Source organism: Anolis carolinensis, unplaced genomic scaffold, assembly GCF_035594765.1.
Source record: "Anolis carolinensis isolate JA03-04 unplaced genomic scaffold, rAnoCar3.1.pri scaffold_12, whole genome shotgun sequence".
NCBI classification, from domain to species: Eukaryota; Metazoa; Chordata; class Lepidosauria; order Squamata; family Dactyloidae; genus Anolis; species Anolis carolinensis.
In genome coordinates this window covers 2,310,856-2,332,857 of record NW_026943823.1, presented here as the reverse complement: position 1 = coordinate 2,332,857, position 22,002 = coordinate 2,310,856, and the positions used below count along the sequence as shown (strand labels likewise).

At 41.5% G+C, this 22,002-nt stretch overlaps 1 protein-coding gene across 6 annotated transcripts in view; it reads right to left on the bottom strand.

Annotated features, from left to right (window-relative positions):
- The window catches only part of gria3 (glutamate ionotropic receptor AMPA type subunit 3), a 202,819-nt gene that overhangs the window by 74,351 nt on the left and 106,466 nt on the right, over positions 1-22,002 (bottom strand). For all 6 annotated transcript variants that reach the window (XR_010001064.1, XM_062963941.1, XM_062963940.1 and 3 more), the window contains exons 4-9: positions 19,617-19,804; positions 7,341-7,394; positions 4,264-4,425; positions 1,814-1,981; positions 1,065-1,169; positions 259-366 (exon numbers count right to left, since the gene is read on the bottom strand). Coding sequence is in view for 5 of the 6 variants with exons in the window: in XM_062963941.1 (XP_062820011.1) it covers positions 259-366; positions 1,065-1,169; positions 1,814-1,981; positions 4,264-4,425; positions 7,341-7,394; positions 19,617-19,804 (785 nt within the window). In the remaining variant the exon portion in view is untranslated. The remainder of the gene's footprint in view (positions 1-258; positions 367-1,064; positions 1,170-1,813; positions 1,982-4,263; positions 4,426-7,340; positions 7,395-19,616; positions 19,805-22,002) is intronic.

Below are 22,002 nucleotides of genomic sequence, written 5' to 3'. Positions count from 1 at the left end.
GTGGCCGGGCACAGCTAGTGAACTTTGAGAATCTCATAATTTTAAACCTAGCGGAGAACCTCCAAGTGTTCACCTCTCATTGAAAGATCCAAAACAGTCATAATATAGAACTAAAACAAATGTCACTTCAGTCCTTTCCACACAAGGAAAGCTTCTGGATTACGGGCTAGTAAGATTCGAGGATTGTATAATAAGAGGTCTAGCATCGCCTGGGCAAAGTGACTCTTTTATTCTGCCAACTAATGATACAGAACTTACCAGGATAGTAGTGACGACGATGGTCCTATTTTCAACTGAGGAGGTATCATTGGAGACAGAGGGGTCCACTGCAGGCACAAATCTCTCATACTCATTCCAGTAACCAGCCTACAAATGGAGAAGAGACCAACAATGAGTATCTACTGTGTTAAATGTTCTACTCAACAACCCAGGAACAAGAGAACACCTTAAATATCTTTTTAAAGGATGAATCTATTTCTTCCACTCATTTGTTTGCCTTTCCCCCCTCTCATTCCTAGATCACCGAATCACAGAGTTGGATGCGTCCTTGTGGGTCACTTGCTCCAACCCTTAAGTGATACAGGAAAGTCAGATTTAGATCATCCTCTAAGTAGGAAGCTCTGCTTGAAAGGTTTTGGGTGAACATGTGTTCAGAGACAACTTATTCTATATTTTGAAGGTGGACCTTAAATTTCTCAAAAATCAAGGACAATCCATCTGCCCACATGTGTTCCACCCAATCTTTGGTTCTCCAGAAATTTTAAACTTCAGTTTCCAGAAAGAATTTCACTCCATTTGTATATTTTGGGAGCTAAAATCCTAAACACAGATGATCAAAGGTTAAGAATCACCAATCTGCATGACTGCTTCCATAGATTGGTGTCATGCTATGGCTATTCCTTATTATGTAATATCTTGGAGCCACAAAATAATTGTCTTGGGAGAATGCATACATACATACATATTTATGTTATCATCATCATCATCATCATCATCATCATCATCATCATCATTATTTTGTTGTTGTTGTTTATTATATGTTTACTTATCCAACTATGCCTTACCTTCCGTGGCCCGCCAGGTCTCATCTCGTACACATCGATTGTATAATTAGTTCTACGACCGTAGGTGTCAAACTGGATGTTGCCTGTCATTCCTTGCACTTGAACCTTGATAATTACAAATTACAACATACGAATATAGAAAAGAGAACACGAGTATACACTGCTACAGAACCTACAGAACTTATGCAACTGTATAATGGTAATAGAAAATACAGCGCAGATTATTTGACGGGTGTGTGTCCAATATCATATAAATGCATATTTTAACAGAGATAGTCAACTTTGAACCCTCTTAATATTGATGATCATCAGTCACCATTGACTATACATTGACGAATGGTTATTGAGCCTACAAGGCAACAGCATGCAGAGAAGTCTATCAGATGCCCAACTCTGATTTTCTTGTTATTTGTCTTCAAGTTAACTCTGACTTATGGTAACCCTATCACATATTTTTCCTAGATTTATTCAGAGGAAGCTTGTTATTGCCTTTATTTTAGGCTTTCCCAGAACCATCCTATGGGTTTCCACAGAGTCCACAGTCTGGTTTCTCAGAGTCCAAGTCCAAAACTTAAGCTACTACAATATACGGACTCCCATCTCTGATTTAAAAGCAACATAAAGGCAGTTGGCACTGTACATATGGCTTTATGATGCACATAACAGTCAGGTACGTTTTCAGTTGTCCCCTCTCATATATCTATATTGTTGACAATATATTACGATGTAGCCATTGTTTTTGCCCTTACCATTTTCAGTGCTCTTTCTATATCGATTCCTTGGCTCCAAGGCACGGCTGGGTTTGCCAAGCAGTCTCCAGCGCTGCCTCTCCGGGAGACGTCGACTCGCTGCCTTCGCAGATACCGGAAGGCTTCCGCGATGACGAGGATGGCATCGTGGGTCAACGCGGATGTGTACTAGAGACAACGCAAAGGAGACAGTTTGACAAGTTGTGTCTGGGGAACTTCATGCGATTGTTCCATTAAACACCACAACCAATCCTCAAAAGTTAACTTGATCAAGAGTTAACTTGATTCTCGCCCTAATGCTTAGGGTTGTTCCATTGATTAACAGTATCTCCGTTGCACTTTATTCCATTCCTTAGTGGAAATAGTTCTCATGTTTACCTCATCCCAAGCCCCTTTTGTTGTGACTCAGCAGCAGCAGAGCCAGAGTGAAGACAAGGAAGGGGATTTTGGGTTACAGATGATGGGATGCAAGATGAATTCCAGGATGATGTCATGGGGATGGGAAATCATGGAGTTATACAGGCTGGTTCAGAAGCGCAGCCTGTGGATGAACTCTTGAACCAGCCTGTCATAGATAAAAACCAGGGAGACATTCCCATGGGAATTAATGAGTTGGATTTGTCTCAGGCTCCTGTTCAGGTGCAAGATAATGAACCGTTTGACCTTGACAGTCAAGAAGCTCCATTGCTATCTCGGGCAGATCGTTTGCAATGGAAAGGAATGCCTCGGCGTAGCCTGAGATTAGCTGGAAAACGGGAGGCCACTGAGGGGAAGAGAAATGCATTTTTGGGTTGCTTTTAAACCTGTGTGTTTGGAGACACATCTCTGTCAAAACAAATTCTCGCTTCATCAGAGTGGATGGTCTATGTCTTCATGCTTTGGAAATTCTCCTGTTTATGAATCCTCGTAACCTGTGGACTATTATATCTTTGGAAATGGAGTTTTGCTTTTTGCCTATGGATTATTGGATCTATTGACTCTATTTTACAACTACTTTGGGAACTATATTTCTGCCTGCTTTGATATTTTATATATATATATATATATATATATATATATATATATATATATATATTCTGCTTTTTCTCAATACAATTCCAAAAGACTATCTTCTGTGTGTGGCTTGGTGTCAACAGCAAGGTGAACTATTCTGAGGTGCGATGCCTTTCTTATGATAATAGTTCTGGGTTATTTCCTTTCCTCCAGTTTACATCTTTCGCTATATGCACTTTCTTCTGGCCCAGTTCATTTTACAAGCTTCTCAGGTTTTTATCTAACTATATTTTATTGTAAATGTGATTTTAACATGTTTTTATTTATTTGTTTTTATATTGTCGTGTCTTTTACACTGTTTGTAACTATCTGGGCTTGGCCCCATGTAAGCCGCCCCGAGTCCCTTCGGGAGATGGAGGCGGAGTATAAAAATAAAGAAGTTGTTGTTGTTGTTGTTGTTGTTGTTGTTGTTGTTGTTGTTGTTAAAAGACATCAAACATCATTTTGCAGTGACCAGAGGACAACAATATCTATGTGCCCAAATATTGATGCTTATTCTCCGAGGCAAAATGCAACGTATTCTCCTCCGAAGTGCTTTGAGGCAGATTTGCGGGAGTCCTGTACAATGAAAGATGTTGCCCAGGCTTTGCAGCTGCAAGGCTATTCAATGCTAATCAAGGTGGCCAACTGCCACATTCACACTTGCCTCCAAAAGACAAGGGTTCTTTTTCCCACCCTGGACATTATTGCACAGATATATAAACCCCAACAGACCTCACAACCTCTGGGGATGCTTGACATAGATGTGGTCGAAATGTCAGGAGAGAATGCTTCCAGAACATGGCCACACAGCCCAGAAAATTCACAGCAACGCAAATTCTTGTTACAATCTCCTCCCTTTTTCCCCTCCCTTCCTTCTTTTCTTTGTTTAAGAAATAGCTAGCCGATACAGGCGGCCCGATGTTAAATGTATAGAATCCATAAATTATACCTCTCTGGACAGTATTTCCTATCAACTTAGATATGTAGCTGGCAGTGAATCTATTTATTTGTTTTTCTTTAAGGAAACAACAAACAAAAGGCAACACTTCGACTGCTTTCTCATATGGTTTGAAATTACAGTTGCTGTCGAGGCTATAAATCAGATAAACACTCCCATTCAAAGGAAAGGTATAAGGTCCTTAAATGGCATTTTTGGCCAATAAATTACATTTATCTCAAAATATGAGGCAAAAAACCTCATTGCATTTAGAAATTTGTTTGTCTTCTAAAGAAATTGTTTTTCTGTGGTCTCCATCCTGATTCTCATAGTGGTAGAAAGAAATCATTGGATAAATCGAGTGACTCAACTCCAGCATCCTTCATTCCTGCTTATATTGACAAGGACATGATTTCCATCTCAATTTATGACGAAGACCATTTTCTCATCCATTCTCGGACTACACAACCACACTTACCTTTAGTGGAGAATTTTTGGCTTCCGGGAATTCCCGTTCGTCGAGTCTCACCCAGCGCTGCATAAATTGCTGGACCATTGGGTTTTCGGTATTTACGATCTGGAATCCAGTGACGTTTGCACCTCCTTGCACCACTTTGTCCAGGGAAATGTCTGTAAAACCCTGGGAAGACAAGGGGGAGATATGAACCTAAACCACGCTAAAGAAGAAACAAGGAATTAATAGATTGGCATCCACAACTATTGGGACAGCAAGAAAAATAAGGAGGTTATGGCCGGGCTAAACCGCTAGCTGTAGAAAATCTTACTGATCAAAAGGTTGGCAGTTCTAGCTTGGGTCGGGGTGAGCACCCGCCATCAGCCCCAGCTCCCTGCCCACCTAGCAGAACGAAAGCAGAAATGTGAGTAGATAAATAGGTACCGCTTTAAGCGGGGAGGTAATAAAAGGCACCCATAAGGCCATGCTGGCGATTTGATCAGGTGGACATCTAGGGATGACAAAGCTCCTCAGCATGGAAGATGGAGCGAAAGCACTCCCCGTGGCCAGAGTCAAGCACAGCCTCCAGATACCGGAAACGGGAAAAGATGGGGAAAGCCTTTACCTCTGTTTATGTATTGTCTGTTCTTGGTAACTGTATAATGGCATTGAATGGTTGCCATATATGTTATGTGTTCTGTAATCCACCCAGAGTCCCCAGGCGGCAAACATTCAATGCCACAATTTTTTCATAATATCAAAGTATAAAATGACAATAACATACACATTATAAAAAAAAATCCACATTAAAAAAATAAATTTAAACATGACAATCAGTAAAAAACATTATTGCACAAAGTGAGCGTAGACCTGGATCAGTTAAAGTGACCAAATTGCTGAAAATGTTCAGTTTCACTTAGACCATAGCTGCTATGGGGTGGCAGTTATGTTAGTCCTCCTCCTCTCCATATGCTAAGGTGCATAGATGTGTGTTTTATTTATGCCTCTGTTTGTAGTCTGTCTGTGTGATTTTCTTACAGCAGCTGAGGATATGATCCATGGTTTCGTCAGTTTCCTTGCACAGTCTGCATTTTGGGTCATCAGCTGATTTTTCGATCTTGGCCTTAATTGCCTTTGTCCTGATGTCTTGCTCCTGGGCTGCAAGGATCAGGCCTTCTGTCTCCTTCTTCAGGGTCCCATTCGTGAGCCAGAGCCAGGTCTTCTCCTTATCAGCTTTTCCTTCCATTTTGTCAAGGAACTTTCCATGCAATGTTTTGTTGTGCCAGCTGTCAGCTCTAGTTTGTAGTGCGGTTTTCTTGTACCGATTCTTTGTCTGCTGTGTTTTGAGGAGTTTCTGATTTTTGTTATTATTATCTAGAATGATCAGCCCACCGAAATGAATCAGGAACTTCAGATCCCAGGCAGAGTTGCCAATGTGAATGCACAAAATGCAGAGTGATTTTGAGCACACAAAAAAGGCGGCATTCCACGGGGCAAAGAAACGTATGATGTTCCGACTTAGCATCCCAATGCTTTATCACAAACCCTTCCCAACTGTGACCTTGCAAAGAGAAGGAATTACATTGCAAGGAGTCGGCTTCAGCTTTGCGGAATTGTCAGGTCGAAGGCAGGGGACTCGGCGAAGGAGCCATCTCTCCACAAAAGAGACTCCGATGCTAAAAAGCTTGCAATTGTTCCAGGATCAAATGTCTTAGAAAACCTCTTGCACGCAAAGTGCAGAGGAGTCGTTTGATTAAAAAAACCTACTATAATAAGAAACACTTGGGGGGGAAAACCTTGTTATAAAATGTATTTTAAAAATAGATAGACCTGAGGCGCAGTGTGCCTAGTTACTGAATAGAGAACAAGTTCATTCTCTCTCCCCTTTCCCGTAGAATAAGCTTTAGATGTACTGCCAGAACTGAACAAATGAATGGTTAAGCAGCCGGGCGACTTGACTATAGAATTATGGATTATCTTGGCTCTTTGTAACAACTGTAAAGTAACCAAGCATAATGTCATATCTCCCCACAGTGGGTTTGTGTTATTAAAAAGAGATTTGGATTATTGACGGTATAATTTGAGAAGAAATACAAACGATGCATTAAGTCTAAATGATTAGGGCAAGAAAGCGTCTTCTGGAAAACCGAGAGAGCTTCTTCAGGAAAGCAGCCGTTGAAGACAAACACGAATCGTGATGCCCCATCTGTAGCATTCTTTTAAAGCGAGCCTTCATCAACAAGCATTTTCTGGCCAGGGTTCAAAGAGCTACTTTCAATATAATATAATTTTTACACATGTTCCATGAAAACTTCTAAAGCAGTGGTTCTCAACCCAGATTACACGTGTTCCATGGAAACGTCTAAAGCAGTGGTTCTCAACCCAGATTACACATGTTCCATGGAAACGTCTAAAGCAGTGGTTCTCAACCCAGATTACACGTGTTCCATGGAAACGTCTAAAGCAGTGGTTCTCAACCCAGATTACACGTGTTCCATGGAAACGTCTAAAGCAGTGGTTCTCAACCCAGATTACACGTGTTCCATGGAAACGTCTAAAGCAGTGGTTCTCAACCCAGATTACACGTGTTCCATGGAAACGTCTAAAGCAGTGGTTCTCAACCCAGATTACACGTGTTCCATGGAAACGTCTAAAGCAGTGGTTCTCAACCCAGATTACACATATTCCATGGAAACATCTAAAGCAGTGGTTCTCAACCCAGATGTTTTTGGCTTTCAACTCCCAGAAATCCTATCAATTGGTAAACTAGCTAGGATTTTTGGGAGTTGTAGGCCAAAAACATCTGGGGACCCCAGGCTGAGAACAACTCGTCTAAAGCCCCTCATAAATGCTAAGTAGAGAAGTCTTTACTAAGTGTTTATGAAGAGCTTCAGAAGCTGCTACTCATCCAATTATATTGGGACTTCCCATTATGAAGTTGCATTATGTGACCTGTTGTTATGTTTGGCTGAAGGAACGGATTTTGCCTTGAGATGGGAGACTCTGGAAATGTGAATATTGAGATTTAAGATTTGGGTGGCATGGTTATCTTTGGTACGATAAAGGTAAAGGAAATCCTAAATTTAAATAAGTTGTCTTACCAGGTTTGCAAGCATGTAATGATAACTTCTAGAATTTTTATTGAGGATGGCAACCTGTAGAAAGAAAGGAAAAGAGATGTATCACTTGACAGGAAAAAAATTACACTATGTAACATGGTATTTGTTTCTAGCTTATAAATGTCATTTCCTAATTCGTTCTGTCATAAAAACATGGGAAATGTTTATTACATTGCAAAAACTTTGTTTCGTGGGACATCCTGCAGCACATTTTGTGATAGTTTTTCAATGAATATCTATCTCATCATCAAGTCTCAACTAATTCAACCTAGTTTGCGGCAGCCACAAAAACGAAGTTTCTGGAGGAGAATAACAATTTTCAAAATAAGGACCACATAATTTAATGCTTTCAAATCAGGAACAGAAAATACCTCAAATTTTGTTACATAGTTATAGCAAAATGATTTTACTTTATGATGATAGCTTTCCAGATGATAATTCTGAACACGACTACCTAAACTGAAAATCCAAGAATTCAACGTAGTTTGTGCCCCAAAACCAAGTTTCTGAAGTAGAACAACTACAGTAGAGTCTCACTTATCCAAGACTTGCTTATCCAAGAATCTGGATTATCCAATGCATTTTTGTAGTAAATGTTTTCAGTATATCGTGATATTTTGGTGCTAAATTCATAAATATAGTAATTACTACATAACATTGAACTACTTTTTCTGTCAAATTTGTTGTCTAACATGATGTTTTGGTGCTTAATTGAAAAAACATAACCTAATTTGATGTTTAATAGGCTTTTCCTTAATCTCTCCTTATTATCCAACATATTCGCTTATCCAACATTCTGCTGGCCCATTTATGTTGGATAAGTGAGGCTTTACTGTACTTTCAAAGTAAGTACCACACAATTAAATAGTATAGGATTTTCAAACCAGATATATTTTTTTTCAATTTTTATTATATAGTTTTATTTACAGCAAGAATAAACAGACAAAAAGGATTCAGTTCACAGACTGGTTTGTGCCTGGATTTTGGTGCTGTCCTCCACTGTCCAGTTTTTCAGCACTTGGGTTTAGTTCAGTGTCACAATCCAATTCAGGTTTATCCAATACCTTCACATTGTGAGACTACTGTGTACACTCAGGTACCTAACAAAGATTACACCTCTTTCATGAGCTTGTTCATTATCTATTTTGGAGGCCTTCTGCTAGCTGTAATTAAGGCTAGCTGCTCTGCTATGTTTGGAAGGTGAGGCGTGGCTATTGTTATGGAAAGTGTTGGCTTCCTGTTGAAGCTTTCTGAGCCAGAAGCTGAACTCAAGTGGCAGCTGAGTTCATGCAGAGGTGAGGAGAGGAAGCAAGAAGGCAGCTTGCTCCTGGCTTTAGGTAAGGCCTGTCTAAGATTTCCTTAAAAACCTGGGAGTGTGCACTCTTTTCTTAGATTGCCTACTCTTTTCTTTTTCTTTTCTTAGTTGCTCACTTGGCAACTAAAAGGAGTGAAGTGTTGGAGGATCATTCATATGGGGAATGTTACCAGTATTTTGGGTCTGAGAACAATGCTAACTGGGGGAGACTGAGATCCGTAAACCAAAAAAAAAGAAATCTTCCCAAACTCTCCTCTCCAAGTTCACTCCTGGTCACTTATTCTGCATGTACAAACTGACACATTCAGGGGACAGTTTGATAATTCCTCGCTTGTTGACTAGGAGTTGCAAACGACGGCTGGCAGTCAAGACCACACAGCGAAAGCTTTCAGATTCCTTCGAGCCACAATGTTCTCCATTCAAATCCGTGCCAAAAGGAGCTTGCTCTGAACATGAGTGGGATGGCGGTTGGTGGAGAACAGCGCAAGCATTTAAGAGAGGTTTCCATGGAGAAATCTCCACGAGTTGTTAAGTAATGAGTCATGTGTTGTCGGGATCTTTAAGCAAAACGGCTCATGTTTCCTCCGGGGAATGCTCACTACGTCCTTCCACTCAATGTAAGCTAATAATCGATAGGAAGAAACATGAAACTTGGCCCTAACTTTCAGGAAGTTTTTACGGTACGCAGAGAACATGCCTTCCTATTATTTTTCCCACCAGAATAGCTCATTTCACCCTTTACTTTGCCAGTGGCGCCGCGAGTTAAACCGCTGAGCTGCGGAACGTTCTGACCGAAAGGTTGGTGGTTCGAATCTGGGGAGCAGGGTGAGCTCCCACTGTTAGCCCCAGCTTGTGCCAACCTAGGAGTTCGAAAACATGCAAATGTGAGTAGAGCAATAGGTACAGGAAGGTAACAGTGCTCCATGCAGTCATGCCTATGGCCACGTGACCTTGGAGGTGTCTAAGGACAACGCCGGCTCTTTGGCTTAGAAATGAAGATGAGCACCAAACCCAAAACTGGACATGACTAGACTTAATGTCAGAGGAAAACCTTTACCTTTACCTTACCCTTAACTCAGTGATTTGCTGTTAAAAAAAAAGAAAGAAATACAACTACAACTCCATAAAACCAGAAAATAGTAAACTTTTGCCTCTGTGGCTTTGCGTCTGCATATGCCCCTCCCTTCCTGTGAGCTGGTGCCTTTCTCCAGAACGTTCCAAGACCAAAAGTTAGCTTGAAATCAACAAGTGAGGTCACAGGTATCACTTATGCCAAGTGGGTGTGGAAGGTGAGGAAGATCCTCAGCCGTTGGTCAATTTTAGATAAGCCAAGGTATATATTCTTTGTTTGCTACAACATGCTTTGTGGCTGCCATTTGCATAGTACAGACCTTTTGGGTATGTACGGCTGTTTCCCTTCTCATAGTTATGGTGAAAATAAACTTTTCTTTTTGCATCTCTCATGAGACTGGGTTTTCTGCCTGATTTCCATCCTGAACCAGGGCCCATTGAAGGTAGTTGTCTTGCATTAGGATTCCATAGCATTAAAGTGGTGTCAAACTGCAATAATTCTACAGTGTAGCTGCACCATAGGATGGGACAACCCTTCAATTTGTGGGGAACCCTTTGAATAATCGGAAATATACTGTATATACTCGAGTATAAGCCTAGTTTTTCAGCCCTTTTTTAGGACTGAAAAAAGCCCCCCTTGGCTTATACTCGAGTGAGGGTCCTGGTTGGCTTATATTTGGGTCAGCTTATACTCGAGAATATATGGTGCATTTATTATTTTTCTCTATTATTATTGGTATTACAGTAGAGTCTCACTTATCCAAGCCTCGCTTATCCAAGCTTCTGGATTATCCAAGCCATTTTTGTAGTCAATGTTTTCAATATATTGTGATATTTTGGTGCTAAATTCGTAAATACAGTAATTACAACATAACGTTACTGTGTATTGAACTACCTTTTCTGTCAAATTTGTTGTATAACATGATGTTTTGGTGCTTAATTTGTCAAATCATAACCTAATTTGATGTTTAATAGGCTTTTCCTTAATCCCTCCTTATTATCCAAGATATTTGCTTATCCAAGCTTCTGCCGGCCCATTTAGCTTGGATAAGTGAGACTCTACTGTATTACATTTATTATTTTTCTCTATTATTGTTGCTACTATTACATTTATTTTACTCTAGTTTTATTATTATTATTATTATTAATACATTTATTATTTCACTCTGATCTTCTTCTTATTATTATTGCATTTATTATTTTACTCTATTTATTATTACATGTATTATTGTCCTGTATTTATTATTATTATTATTATTATTATTATTATTATTATTATTATTATTATTACATGTATTATTTTTCTCTATTATTACTAAAAGGATATATAAGCACATTTACATTGAAGAAGATGAGAATATTGATTTGATCAGAGTTTGAGCTTTATGTAAATATTCACAAACATTTAACCTACTGATGCCTCAATTAATGTAATTTTATAGGTATCTATTTTTATTTCTGAAATTTACCACCCTCGGCTTATACTGGAGTCAATGTTTTCCCAGTTTTTTTGTGGTAAAATTAGATGCCTCGGCTTATATTCGGGTCGGCTTATACTCGAGTATATACGGTATATATATTCTCTCTCCCACATCGTTTTGCCTTGACTTGCTGGACCCACGGCGTGTATTGTCTGGCACATTACGTTGCTTCTGTGAAATGTAATAGATTTCCAGCCGAGACTCTGAAAGCCGCATGCAATCGTCAGATCACTGTGAGGCCGCTCTCGGATTCCTGCCTGAGAAAATAACAGCGTTTGCGGAAGAAGTTAATCAGATACGTTTCTTTAAAAAAAATACTTTGAGAAATCCACACCTGATGGAGGCAAAATGTCTTAATTGGGTCTTAATAGTACTTTTAAAATTCAGCACGTCTTCCTTGCCTGGAGCGAACGGGGTGTAAGTCCTGGAAAACATCACCGCAATCTGAATGGAAAAAAAAGAGGTGAGCTTATCCGAACTAATCAGCCGCATTGACATCGGCCCGATGGGAGCAAATGGATTTGAGAATGCCTTTCCTCATCACAGAAAGACGGGAGCCGAGCATATAAATCTTGTCACCTTCTTATATTGTTTTCCCTTTGTAACCTAGGAAGCTATAGGGAGGAATTGAGAAAGTGGAAGAGCTTGTTCAGCTCCTTAGCTTTGCAATCTCACGAATTTTGACAACGCAAGACAGAAGTCTCCATTAGCATTCCATCTATACTGCAACATCTGGAGAATAGGATGGATTAAACCCTTGTGCCGGCTGGACTGCTGACCTGAAGGTTGCCAGTTCGAATCCGCAAGACAGGGTGAGCTTGAAGGTTGGGATGCTGACCTGAAGGCTGCCAGTACGAATCCGCAAGACAGGGTGAGCTCCCATCTGTCAGCTCTAGCTTGAAATAAGCCTCCCAGCAGGATGGTAACACATCCGGGTGATGTCCTCTGGGCAACGTCTCTGTAGACAGCCAATTCTCCCATACCAGAAGCAACTTGCAGTATGTTCTCCTGAAGGTCGGGTTGCTGACCTGAAGGTTGCCAATTTGAATCCGCAAAATGGGGTGAGCTCCTGTCTGTCAGCTCTAGCTTGATGGTAACACATCCGGGCAGCGTCCCCTGGGCAACGTCTCTGTAGACAGCCTTCTCTCACACCAGAAGCAACTTGCAGTATGTTCTCCTGATCTGATGGTCGAGTTGCTGACCTGAAGGTTTCCAGTTTGAATCCGCAAGAAAGGGTGAGCTCCCATCTGTCAGCTCTAGCTTGAGATAAGCCTCCCAGCAGGATGGTAACACATCCGGGTGATGTCCTCTGGGCAACGTCTCTGTAGACAGCCAATTCTCTCACACCAGAAGCAACTTGCAATATGTTCTCCTGATCTGAAGGTCGAGTTGCTGACCTGAAGGTTTCCAGTTCGAATCCACAAGACAGGGTGAGCTCCTGTCTGTCAGCTCTAGCTTGAGAGAAGCCTCCCAGCAGGATGGTAACACATCCAGGTGATGTCCTCTGGGCAACGTCTCTGTAGACAGCCAATTCTTTCACACCAGAAGCAACTTGCAGTATGTTCTCCTAATCTGAAGGTTGGGTTGCTGACTTGAAGGTTGCCAAGACAGTGTGAGCTCAAAACAGAACTAAAACCTAAATTACATTGACATCTTCCAGCCATTGTTCCTTCAACTATGATGCTTGGGGAAAAATCTAGGAGTAGGTCCAACTGGTCCATTTAATTTCTTATACTCAAATAGTGGGCTTTGCAATCCCAGTTTCATCAGAAATTATGAATCTGCATAGTTTTGTGCTCCACTTGTTCCTCTTAAGTTGGTGCTGGAGTCCACTGAAATGGAAGAATTAATGCAATTTGACACGACTTTGATTGCTGCTGCTCAATGCTATGGAATCCTAAGAGTTGTAGTTTCATTAGTTCTCCAGCCTTCTCTGCCAAATAATGTTGGTACCTCACCAAATTGTATCTCCCAGGGCATGGAGTAGGGCATGTGAGATACATCCATGCATCTATCCACCAATGGCACAACGATCAACCTCTTCCCAACCTGTGCTGACAAACGGAGATATAGAAACATCTATCTCATAAGACCATAGGTAAGCAAAGAGACCTCCAAAGACCATCTAGATGGTCTCATAAAACCATAGGTAAGGAAAGAGACCTTCAAAGGCTGTCTAGATGGCCTCATAGGACCATAGGTAAGGAAAGTGACCTCCAAAAGCCATCTAGATGGTCTCATAAGGCTGTAGCTAAGCAAAGAGACCTTCAAAGACCATCTAGATGATCTCATAAGACCATAGGTAAGGAAAGGGACCCTCAAAGGCCATCTAGATAATCTCATAAGGCCACCAGAAGACCACAGATAAGGAAAGGGACCCTCAAAGGCCATTTAGATGGTTTCATAAGACCATAGGTAAGGAAAGGAGCCCCCAAAGGCCATCTAGACAAACCATAGGTAAGGAAAGGGACCCTCAAAAGCCATCTAGATGGTCTCATAGGACCATAGGTAAGGAAAGTGACCTCCAAAACCCGTCTAGATGGTCTCATAAGGCCGTAGCTAAGCAAAGAGACCTTCAAAGACCATCTAGACGATCTCATAAGGCCATAAGTAAGCAAAGAGACCTCCATCAACAACGTAGACTTAGGTCCACCCTAAGTCTAAAGTTTAGGACAGGGGCCAGGTCAATGACCTTGGAGGGCCCACTGGCCTTAGTTTGGGGACCCCTGATCGAGCCTGTAGTCCTCAACTTGTGCAACTTTTTTGTACGAGTGTCACAGGGCTTGTATAATAATGCCTCGATGCAATTTCCAAGGGTCATGTGCAACTCTAGTGTAACGACACCAGCTTGAAGCCACACTGGGATTGTAGCCATCGTCGCTCATCCTAACCTAGCACGAGGATAGAATGAAAACATATCACATAATCCTCCCTGAGATTTTCGGACGAACGGTGGGTGGAAAACCAGCATGGTTGCGAAGGGAAATAAATGAAGATTGCTACTTGAAAGAAATGTTTCTCAGCAGGGTTTATAGCTAGGGTGCCAAGAAAGCAGGAAATATGTTACAAATGCATACGCACAGAGAAGACAAAGGAAGATATACAGCTCTGCGGGAATTCTGCCGGCGCTATTTTATAGGTAGATTTAGAAATTTAGACATCATCCCATGCTGGAGATAAAATGTTTCCCAACATAAGAGGGAACACGCTGACCAGAAGATGAATGGCTCCGTTCAGGTTGCTATACTACTTCGCGGTTCAGTTTTTGCAGATTCGCTGTTTCGCGGTTTTTCAATAAACTCTAAAAAACTAAGAACGATAGCTTCGCTGATTTATCTCTGCTGAAGCCAGCAGTACTGAAAGGTTTATTTACATTATTTACAGTGCTAAATTCCAAAGCTATCTAGACACATGTTGCATCCACATGAACAAACATGGAGCACGTCGGTCTCTTTCCAAAGTCCGTTTCTCTGTGTACACGAAGCACCTCCTCTAGTGTATCTTCCTGTCAGGTAGCACAAACAGAAGTCCTTGCCATTTGCTTTTCCAGCAATCCATCAGGGCTGGCCAGAATTAACCTCTTGGCTGCTGGAATGCTTGCCGAAACGAAACACACAATCCAATAGCAAACAATAGATTGAACATTTCACTCTATATCAACAAAAACACTAACAAGGTAGACCAAAGCAGTGTCCAGGATGACAATGGTGGTCAATTCGGTGATGGACATAATGAGCCAGAGCTTCCGCCTGTCTCCTTCTTCAGCCATGGCCTCGGACCGCCTCTCCATGGAAGACAATAAGTTTGGGACAGTGCCCAAGAGTGAACTAGTGGCTGTTAGCACATCCCCAAATCAAGGTTCTGTCTCAGTTCCTCTGAGCAGATGTCTTGACTTCCTAAGACCTCAGGTCGAGGACCTTGGGGTACATGCAACAGAACAATAGAGCCCTAAGAAGTCTTCAAGCAAACCTCCGCTCAGCTAACAGAAACCAACAGATACAACAGCCTTATCCCAACAAAGCCTCCCCAAAGGCTCTTCAGGGCTGGGGAAGTTTAACCCAACAAAGAGAAACTCATCTTATGCTGTCACTTCTGCCACATCCACAGAAATCACTCTAGTTGGCTTTGCCAAGCTCCTTTATGCTGAGCTCCAGGGTCTGGGGATCCAACTGTATAGAATTATATACATCTCAGTCTATCTATTCAAAGGGTCCAGATAATGCCATGCCTAGCCTATAAAGGAACTTGGTTAACCACACTTTCAAAGAGCCATTTTTCTCAACACAAAGTCTTGGAATTAATTTGGCCGTCCCTTTGAAGAAGTGGACATTACTTTCGCTACAGCAGTATTACTTACGATTTGTTCGCTGAGTGCTTTCTGAGATTGCCCTTGGCCTAACCTTTAGAAGTGCATCCAAAAGCAGTCACTTCTCATTTTTTTAAAAAAACAAGAACAACAAATCTAAAAACAACCCAAAATACAGATGCCGCAGATAAGCCAATTCTTTGTAATGTGCTGCTGTTTTGATCTTCCCCGAGCTCCTTTCTTCCTTCTCATTTTCCCTTGAGGACTTTGAGTCTGAATGGACACAAAGGCACTCTCGCTTGAAATAAAAATGTGTTCCTTTCCTTTCACCCAAAGCAAAGCCATCTTTTCTGAGCCTGAATTATTGACTTTGGAAGAGTACATACCAGCATTCTGAAAAAGACTTCCAGGACAAGATTGTGCTCAGCTCAGAGAAAAGCGTGTTTTTTTTTTATATCTACCAAAGAAAATGTTTTGAAACAGGTGACAAGAGAAGATTGAAATAAACAAGCAAAGGAAAGGAGAATTGTGTGCGTTCAACCACCATTTGTTTGTGAAATCAGAGTCACTTTGATCCGCAACTAATGGAGAAGAGTGGCAGATCCAGAATTTCACAGAAAGTAATAAGGACGTGGAGATATATAAGGAGATATATTCCTAGATCCTTCATTATCAGAGCCAGCCCTAGGTAATTTTCAAGTGTAGGCGAACAGAATTTTGCCCCCCCCCCCCAAACCAATCACTGAAAAATAAAAGCATTGGATAAACGAAAATGTTTGATAATAAGGAGGAATTAAGAAAAAGCCTATTAAACATCAAATTACATTAAGATTTTACAAATTAAGCACTAAAACATCATGTTTTATAACAAATCAACAGAAAAAAGCAGTTCAATACCTTGCGGAGGCAGGCCGCAGGAGACAGGAGTTGCCTCGATGGTGCCCCCAACAAGATGGCACCATAGGCAACTGCCTAGTTGGCCTGGTGGTTGAACCGCCTCTGTTCATGACCAATATTTTAACTCGATCTCAATCTGTTATGGGTATAAACTACCTCCGAAACCTTTTAAAGCAGTAGTTTCCAACCTTTGGCCCTACAGGTATTTTGGACTTCAGTTCCCAGAATGCCTGAGCATTGGACAAACTGGCTGGGGCTTCTAGGAGTTGGAGCCCCAAACACCCAGAAGACCAAAATTTGGAGTTTTCTGTGCTGTAGATGCAAATTAAATTAATGATGGTTTGTTCAGACTCCCAGAGCTATTCCAAGTCCATTACTATTGTCGTAGCTCAGCAGCAGACACAGCAGCCAGGGGCTGATGGGTTCATTGATGACATAGGGATTGTGGGCTTTCCTGGGATTCATTCTGATGCAGGCCAGGAAAGTGAAACTGTTTTAGATAGAGATGCCAGCACAGATTCAGAGCCTGAGAATGTAATTGCCTCTGAACCTCAAGGTCAGGCACAGGAGTTGGAATCATCCTCTCTAGATAAGGAGTCTAGCAAAGACAAATTGATGAGAAACTCTCGTGAGAAAGCACTTGGTGACACTGACTTAAGCAAGGAAGCATGCTTGCAGATTAGATAGCCAGCTTCGTAGATCAACACGGTTTCATTAGAAGCAGAAATTCCAGGGCAAACATAATGCTTTCATGTCTGTCTATTAGGAGCTAATGCGCATTCTGACTTCAGTTCAGGCAACGTGACTTTCAAGTACAGCTAGGCCTAGATTCTTGTTTCAAGCATTGGTTTTTGGACTCAAGTATTCTGGAAGTTCTTCATGTTCTTGTTTTGTGTTCTTGTTCAAGTTTCGCTCATGGACTTAAGCTGCCTTTTTATTTTGGACTATCCTTGGACCACATTGCTTTTGGATTTATAAGAGGCAATTGATTGCGGACCATTTGGATTCTACACCTTAATTCCTTATCCCTGCTTTTTAAATTATATATCTTCTGTGTGCTTTTTACAATAAACTGTTTGCTTTTACTCTGGACTCTTGAGTGATGCTGTGGTCATAAGTGGCTTCAGGCCTGGGATGCAAGAACTATATTATCCAGGAAAACTCCTACTAGGGCATACACAGGGATGTAAATCTGCTGTACTATTTGAGAGCAGCCTGAAAGGATCACAAGCATTTCATAGACCCTTCGCTGTAAATTAAACAGAGAATACAGAGAGGGGTATATAAGGGGGAAAAATCATTGGTTATTTGCAATAAATGCAGCCTAGCATTCTGGCTCTGTTGCCGCGCTCTTGCTAACCTCTCCAAGGCAGCAGGATGCAACCCAGCCATTCCAGTTGCTCAAGCAGATTCCACTCCAGGCTTGATTGGAACTGAATGCTGTCGGAAGCAATTCACATCTGCTGCATTTCTTCCAATTTGTTTATAGCAGGGAGGCTAGTTTGCCATCAGTCAATAATAGCAAATTTGCTCCAAAGGATATGCTAATGCGTTGTGAAATTTCAGGCGAAAATCCCAAGTAGGGAACAAAAGGCCCGGTGAACTCAGCATGACTGATTCTTTTGCTCGGAAACATATTTTGTAAGGGGACTGCAAATGTTATGTTTAATTTAATTCCTGGCTATAAAGACAATAATAGACGTTATTATTCTTTACCCATTAGCTCTTTTGTATACAGCAACATCAACCTACACGGCGCCTTACAGAATGCAAAAAAATACCTCCCCTGCCTAGAGGATTTACAATATTTAAATTACCTGGAAAATAAATTTAATCCAAGCCCTCTATCGTAACCACAAAGACAGATTAAAAACGAAACCCTCAGATGACTTTAAACACAAACAAACCTGACAAGAATAATATACAGAGACTAGCTGTGCCCGGCCACGTGTTGCTGTGGCTTATGGGAATGCTTTGTTGGCCAGGTGGAATAGCAGTGAATAGCCTTGCAGCCTCAAAGCCTGAACCCTGTGCCATTGTGGCCGAGGTGGTTGCTAGAAGACAAAGTGGGCGGGGCCTAAAGGGGACAGGGCCTACCCTTCTGACCAGCAACCAAGTGTGATGTCTCATGGGCCTTGGAGTTCTGATCCCAGCGCCATCGTGGTTGATGATGACGAAAACAGGGGTTTTTTGCTGGCTCAGCAAGAGCCAGAATTTTTCCAGATGCCTGTTGTTGATGATTCTACCCGAGAGCCCATTAAGGAAGACCTTGAACAGGCCTTTCCCACTGCCTCCCCTCCTTTTGCTAGGAAACAGTCCTATGCTGCGGGCCGGGGTGAGAAAGAGCAGTTTCGGAGAAGCTTGAGATTAGCAGCTAAACAAGACGTTAATTAGCTATGTTCCCCTGGGAAATTCTAGGGAGGAACGCATCTGGAGGGAGATGTGTTTCGCTCTCCTTTCCCTTGGGAAAGGAAGCTCAGGACACCTGCTTTGCAGGGAAATGAGACTGAGTTAAAAGTGCCTGACACGGAGGGTTCCGTGCGGAGTCAACAGATCACCTTCAGGAGTGGTTTCGTGTTTTCAGCCTAGTGTGGACTTCGCAAAGTCTGCAACTCCAGTTTCCTTGCCTCGCCTTGCCTTGCCTAGCCAAGTATTCAAGAACTACCTTGCCTTGCTTCCAGCCTTGGACCTTGTTCCTAGTATCAAGCCTTGTTTCCAGTTCTTGCCGTGGACTTACTTTGGACCTTGAAAAGATCTTTGGACGTTTCCCCACTCTATTGCTTGTAAATAGAGTGTGTTTCGGTTTGGGATTATAACTTTGGACTCTAATATAAAATATTGGACAATATAATTTGGGACTATATTTGACCTTCCCAGAAAGGTCTTTTACTGGACTACATTTCTTACTTGTTTTTATTATTCTTATATATTTCCTTAATAAAGATATTAGATAGTTTTTGGCCTCCGTGTGTCGGTTCTTAGTGCTCCGTTGCCTTGGGCATGACACCAGGGTTGAAAATGGCTCTTCCTTGTTCTCTAATTTGGACTTAATTTTCCAGGTTTTTTGTTTGAAAGGCATAGATTGGATGCCGGTAGGCTGTTAGGAATTGTGGAAGTTGAAGTCCAAAACACCCGGACGGCCCAAGTTTGCCCTTGCCTGGTAGCAGATCCTGCTCCCTTTCACGTACCTGTTCCAAAATGGTATTTATTCTCTCTACTTCGCAGTCTATCAAGTATCTTTTCTCCTGCCGCTTGTCCATTTCCTCAATGATGGCCTTAAACTCCTGGATGTCCTTGATGCTTCCCATAGACCGGGCTGTCACTTGCCAATTATTTTGTACGGCAGCTTCCATAATTGCCTGAAGGATGGAAAATCCTAGGGACAAAGGGGGAAGAAAAAAGGAAGAATTGGATTAAAAAACCTAAACAACTAGAACAAGACGATTTTTGTTTTGTGGCTTAAATGAAAAGCTCTGCTCTGGAAACAGCTGCTGTGTTTATCACGCTGCAAAATTAATAACCTTCAAGTCTTCTGTGGACAATAGACATGCAGTTCAAATTTCCGACCTGCCTGTAATAACTCACTTGATTTAGCACAGTTGCTAGGATATGGAGATATTCCCCGTAAAATACTAAACATGTGTCTTGAGAGTTGTGAAGATCTGCTCATCCCGTTATTATGAAAAATACAAGAGTACAACCGTATATGCATCCCAACAAAATTGCACAATGATTTTAGAGTTTTTAATACTGGTAGAGCCAGCTAAATCCTCCCAACAAAGAATTCCCCCAGGCAGGAAGTAGCCAGGCTTTGAAGCTGCAAGGCTAATCAATGCTAATCAAGGAGGCCAATTGCAACATGCCTCCAACGGATAAGAGTTCTTTCTCCAACCCTGGACATTATTTCACAGATATATAAACCCCACTTGCCTAGTTTCCAACAGGCCTCACAACCTCTGAGGATGCCTGCTATAGATGTGGTTGAAACGTCAGGAGAGAATGCTCCTGGAACATGGTCAGACAGACCGGAAAACTCACAACAACCCAACACAGTGATAGTTACACCAGTTTACCTTGGGCTTTCTCATCCCTGAACGTGGCCACAAAATACCTCTGAAATTAAGCTGAAAGTGATCCATCACCTTTAGTTTAATGTATTCTGAATCTCTTTCATCACACAAACTGGCTTCAGCGTTGGGTTATCCGACTTTCAGGTCTGGATGGAGTACTGTATATAATCGTGTAAACATTGGCTGCATATAAAAAGGAGATTTGAGGACAACATTATGGATTTTGATATGACCCATTGATAACTCCTGGGTCATTCGGTGGAGAAGGAAATGTTAATGTGGGATTTTTGTATTGATAGTGTTTAAATGCAATTTGTGTCTTGCATGTATTGCATACTGATTGCATCATCCAGAGTGTACTATAGTCTGGAAAGAGTTAATTGCTGAGAAGCTGTAATGACCTTGATGTGTGGCTGGAACTGGGGAGTGTCCAGACACAAGTGTGTATGATTTTCTGTTCTGCTGTCTGCTGAGAAGTCCTGTGTCTATTGTCTCCAAGTCTGTTTGCCTTGACCATTACTGCTTACAGTAAACTTTGTATATAGTTTTACCAACGTCTCTGATGTCTCTTCGTTCTGCGTTACACTGATTCCATCCAACTACTGCTGCGCTGCGTAAATTACTCGGACAGGAAATGCACCAATGCCATCCGTGGCCATTGTCACCATTTCTCTGCTCAGACATTCAGAAAGACTTGCCAATGGTAAACTCTTTTGTCATTCTACTCCGAGATGGGAATACAGTAGAGTCTCACTTATCCAACACTCGCTAATCCAACGTTCTGGATTATCCAACACATTTTTGTAGTCAATGTTTTCAATATATCGTGATATTTTGGTGCTAAATTCATAAATACAGTAATTACTACATAGCATTACTACGTATTGAACTACCTTTTCTGCCAAATTTGTTGTCTAACATGATGTTTTGGTGCTTCATTTGTAAAATCATAACCTAATTTGATGTTTAATAGGCTTTTCCTTAATGCCTCTTTATTATCCAACATATTCGCTTATCCAACATTCTGCCAGCCCGTTTATGTTGGATAAGTGAGACTCTACTGTAATTCCTTTTTTCGGTCAGAGTTAAGTTACAGTGCTCAACTGACCATGGATACATTGACTCAGGTGTTATATATACAAGGATAGAAGGCAGTATTGAAGAAGATAGGGAGATACTAACTGGCTCATAATTGCACCTGAAAGTGGCAATTAATTTATTGCACCAATTATCCAAAGTGTGTAATGTGGACATTGCCATTCGGCTGGTACTCGTTTTTTTAATTTCATGAGTTGTATTTTAAAAATAAAACAAAATTGTGGAAAGTAATAGCGTTAAAGAACGCTTTCAGAGCCCATATTCCGGTAATATCAACCCATTTAGTGGCTTTAACAGAGCAGGGAGGCAGCATGGAAGGAGCAAAGAATGGCACCGTGGGAAATTGACGTTTGCAAGCGGGCCATTCGTTCTGTGCGAGGAACTGTGACTGGCACGGAGACATGCT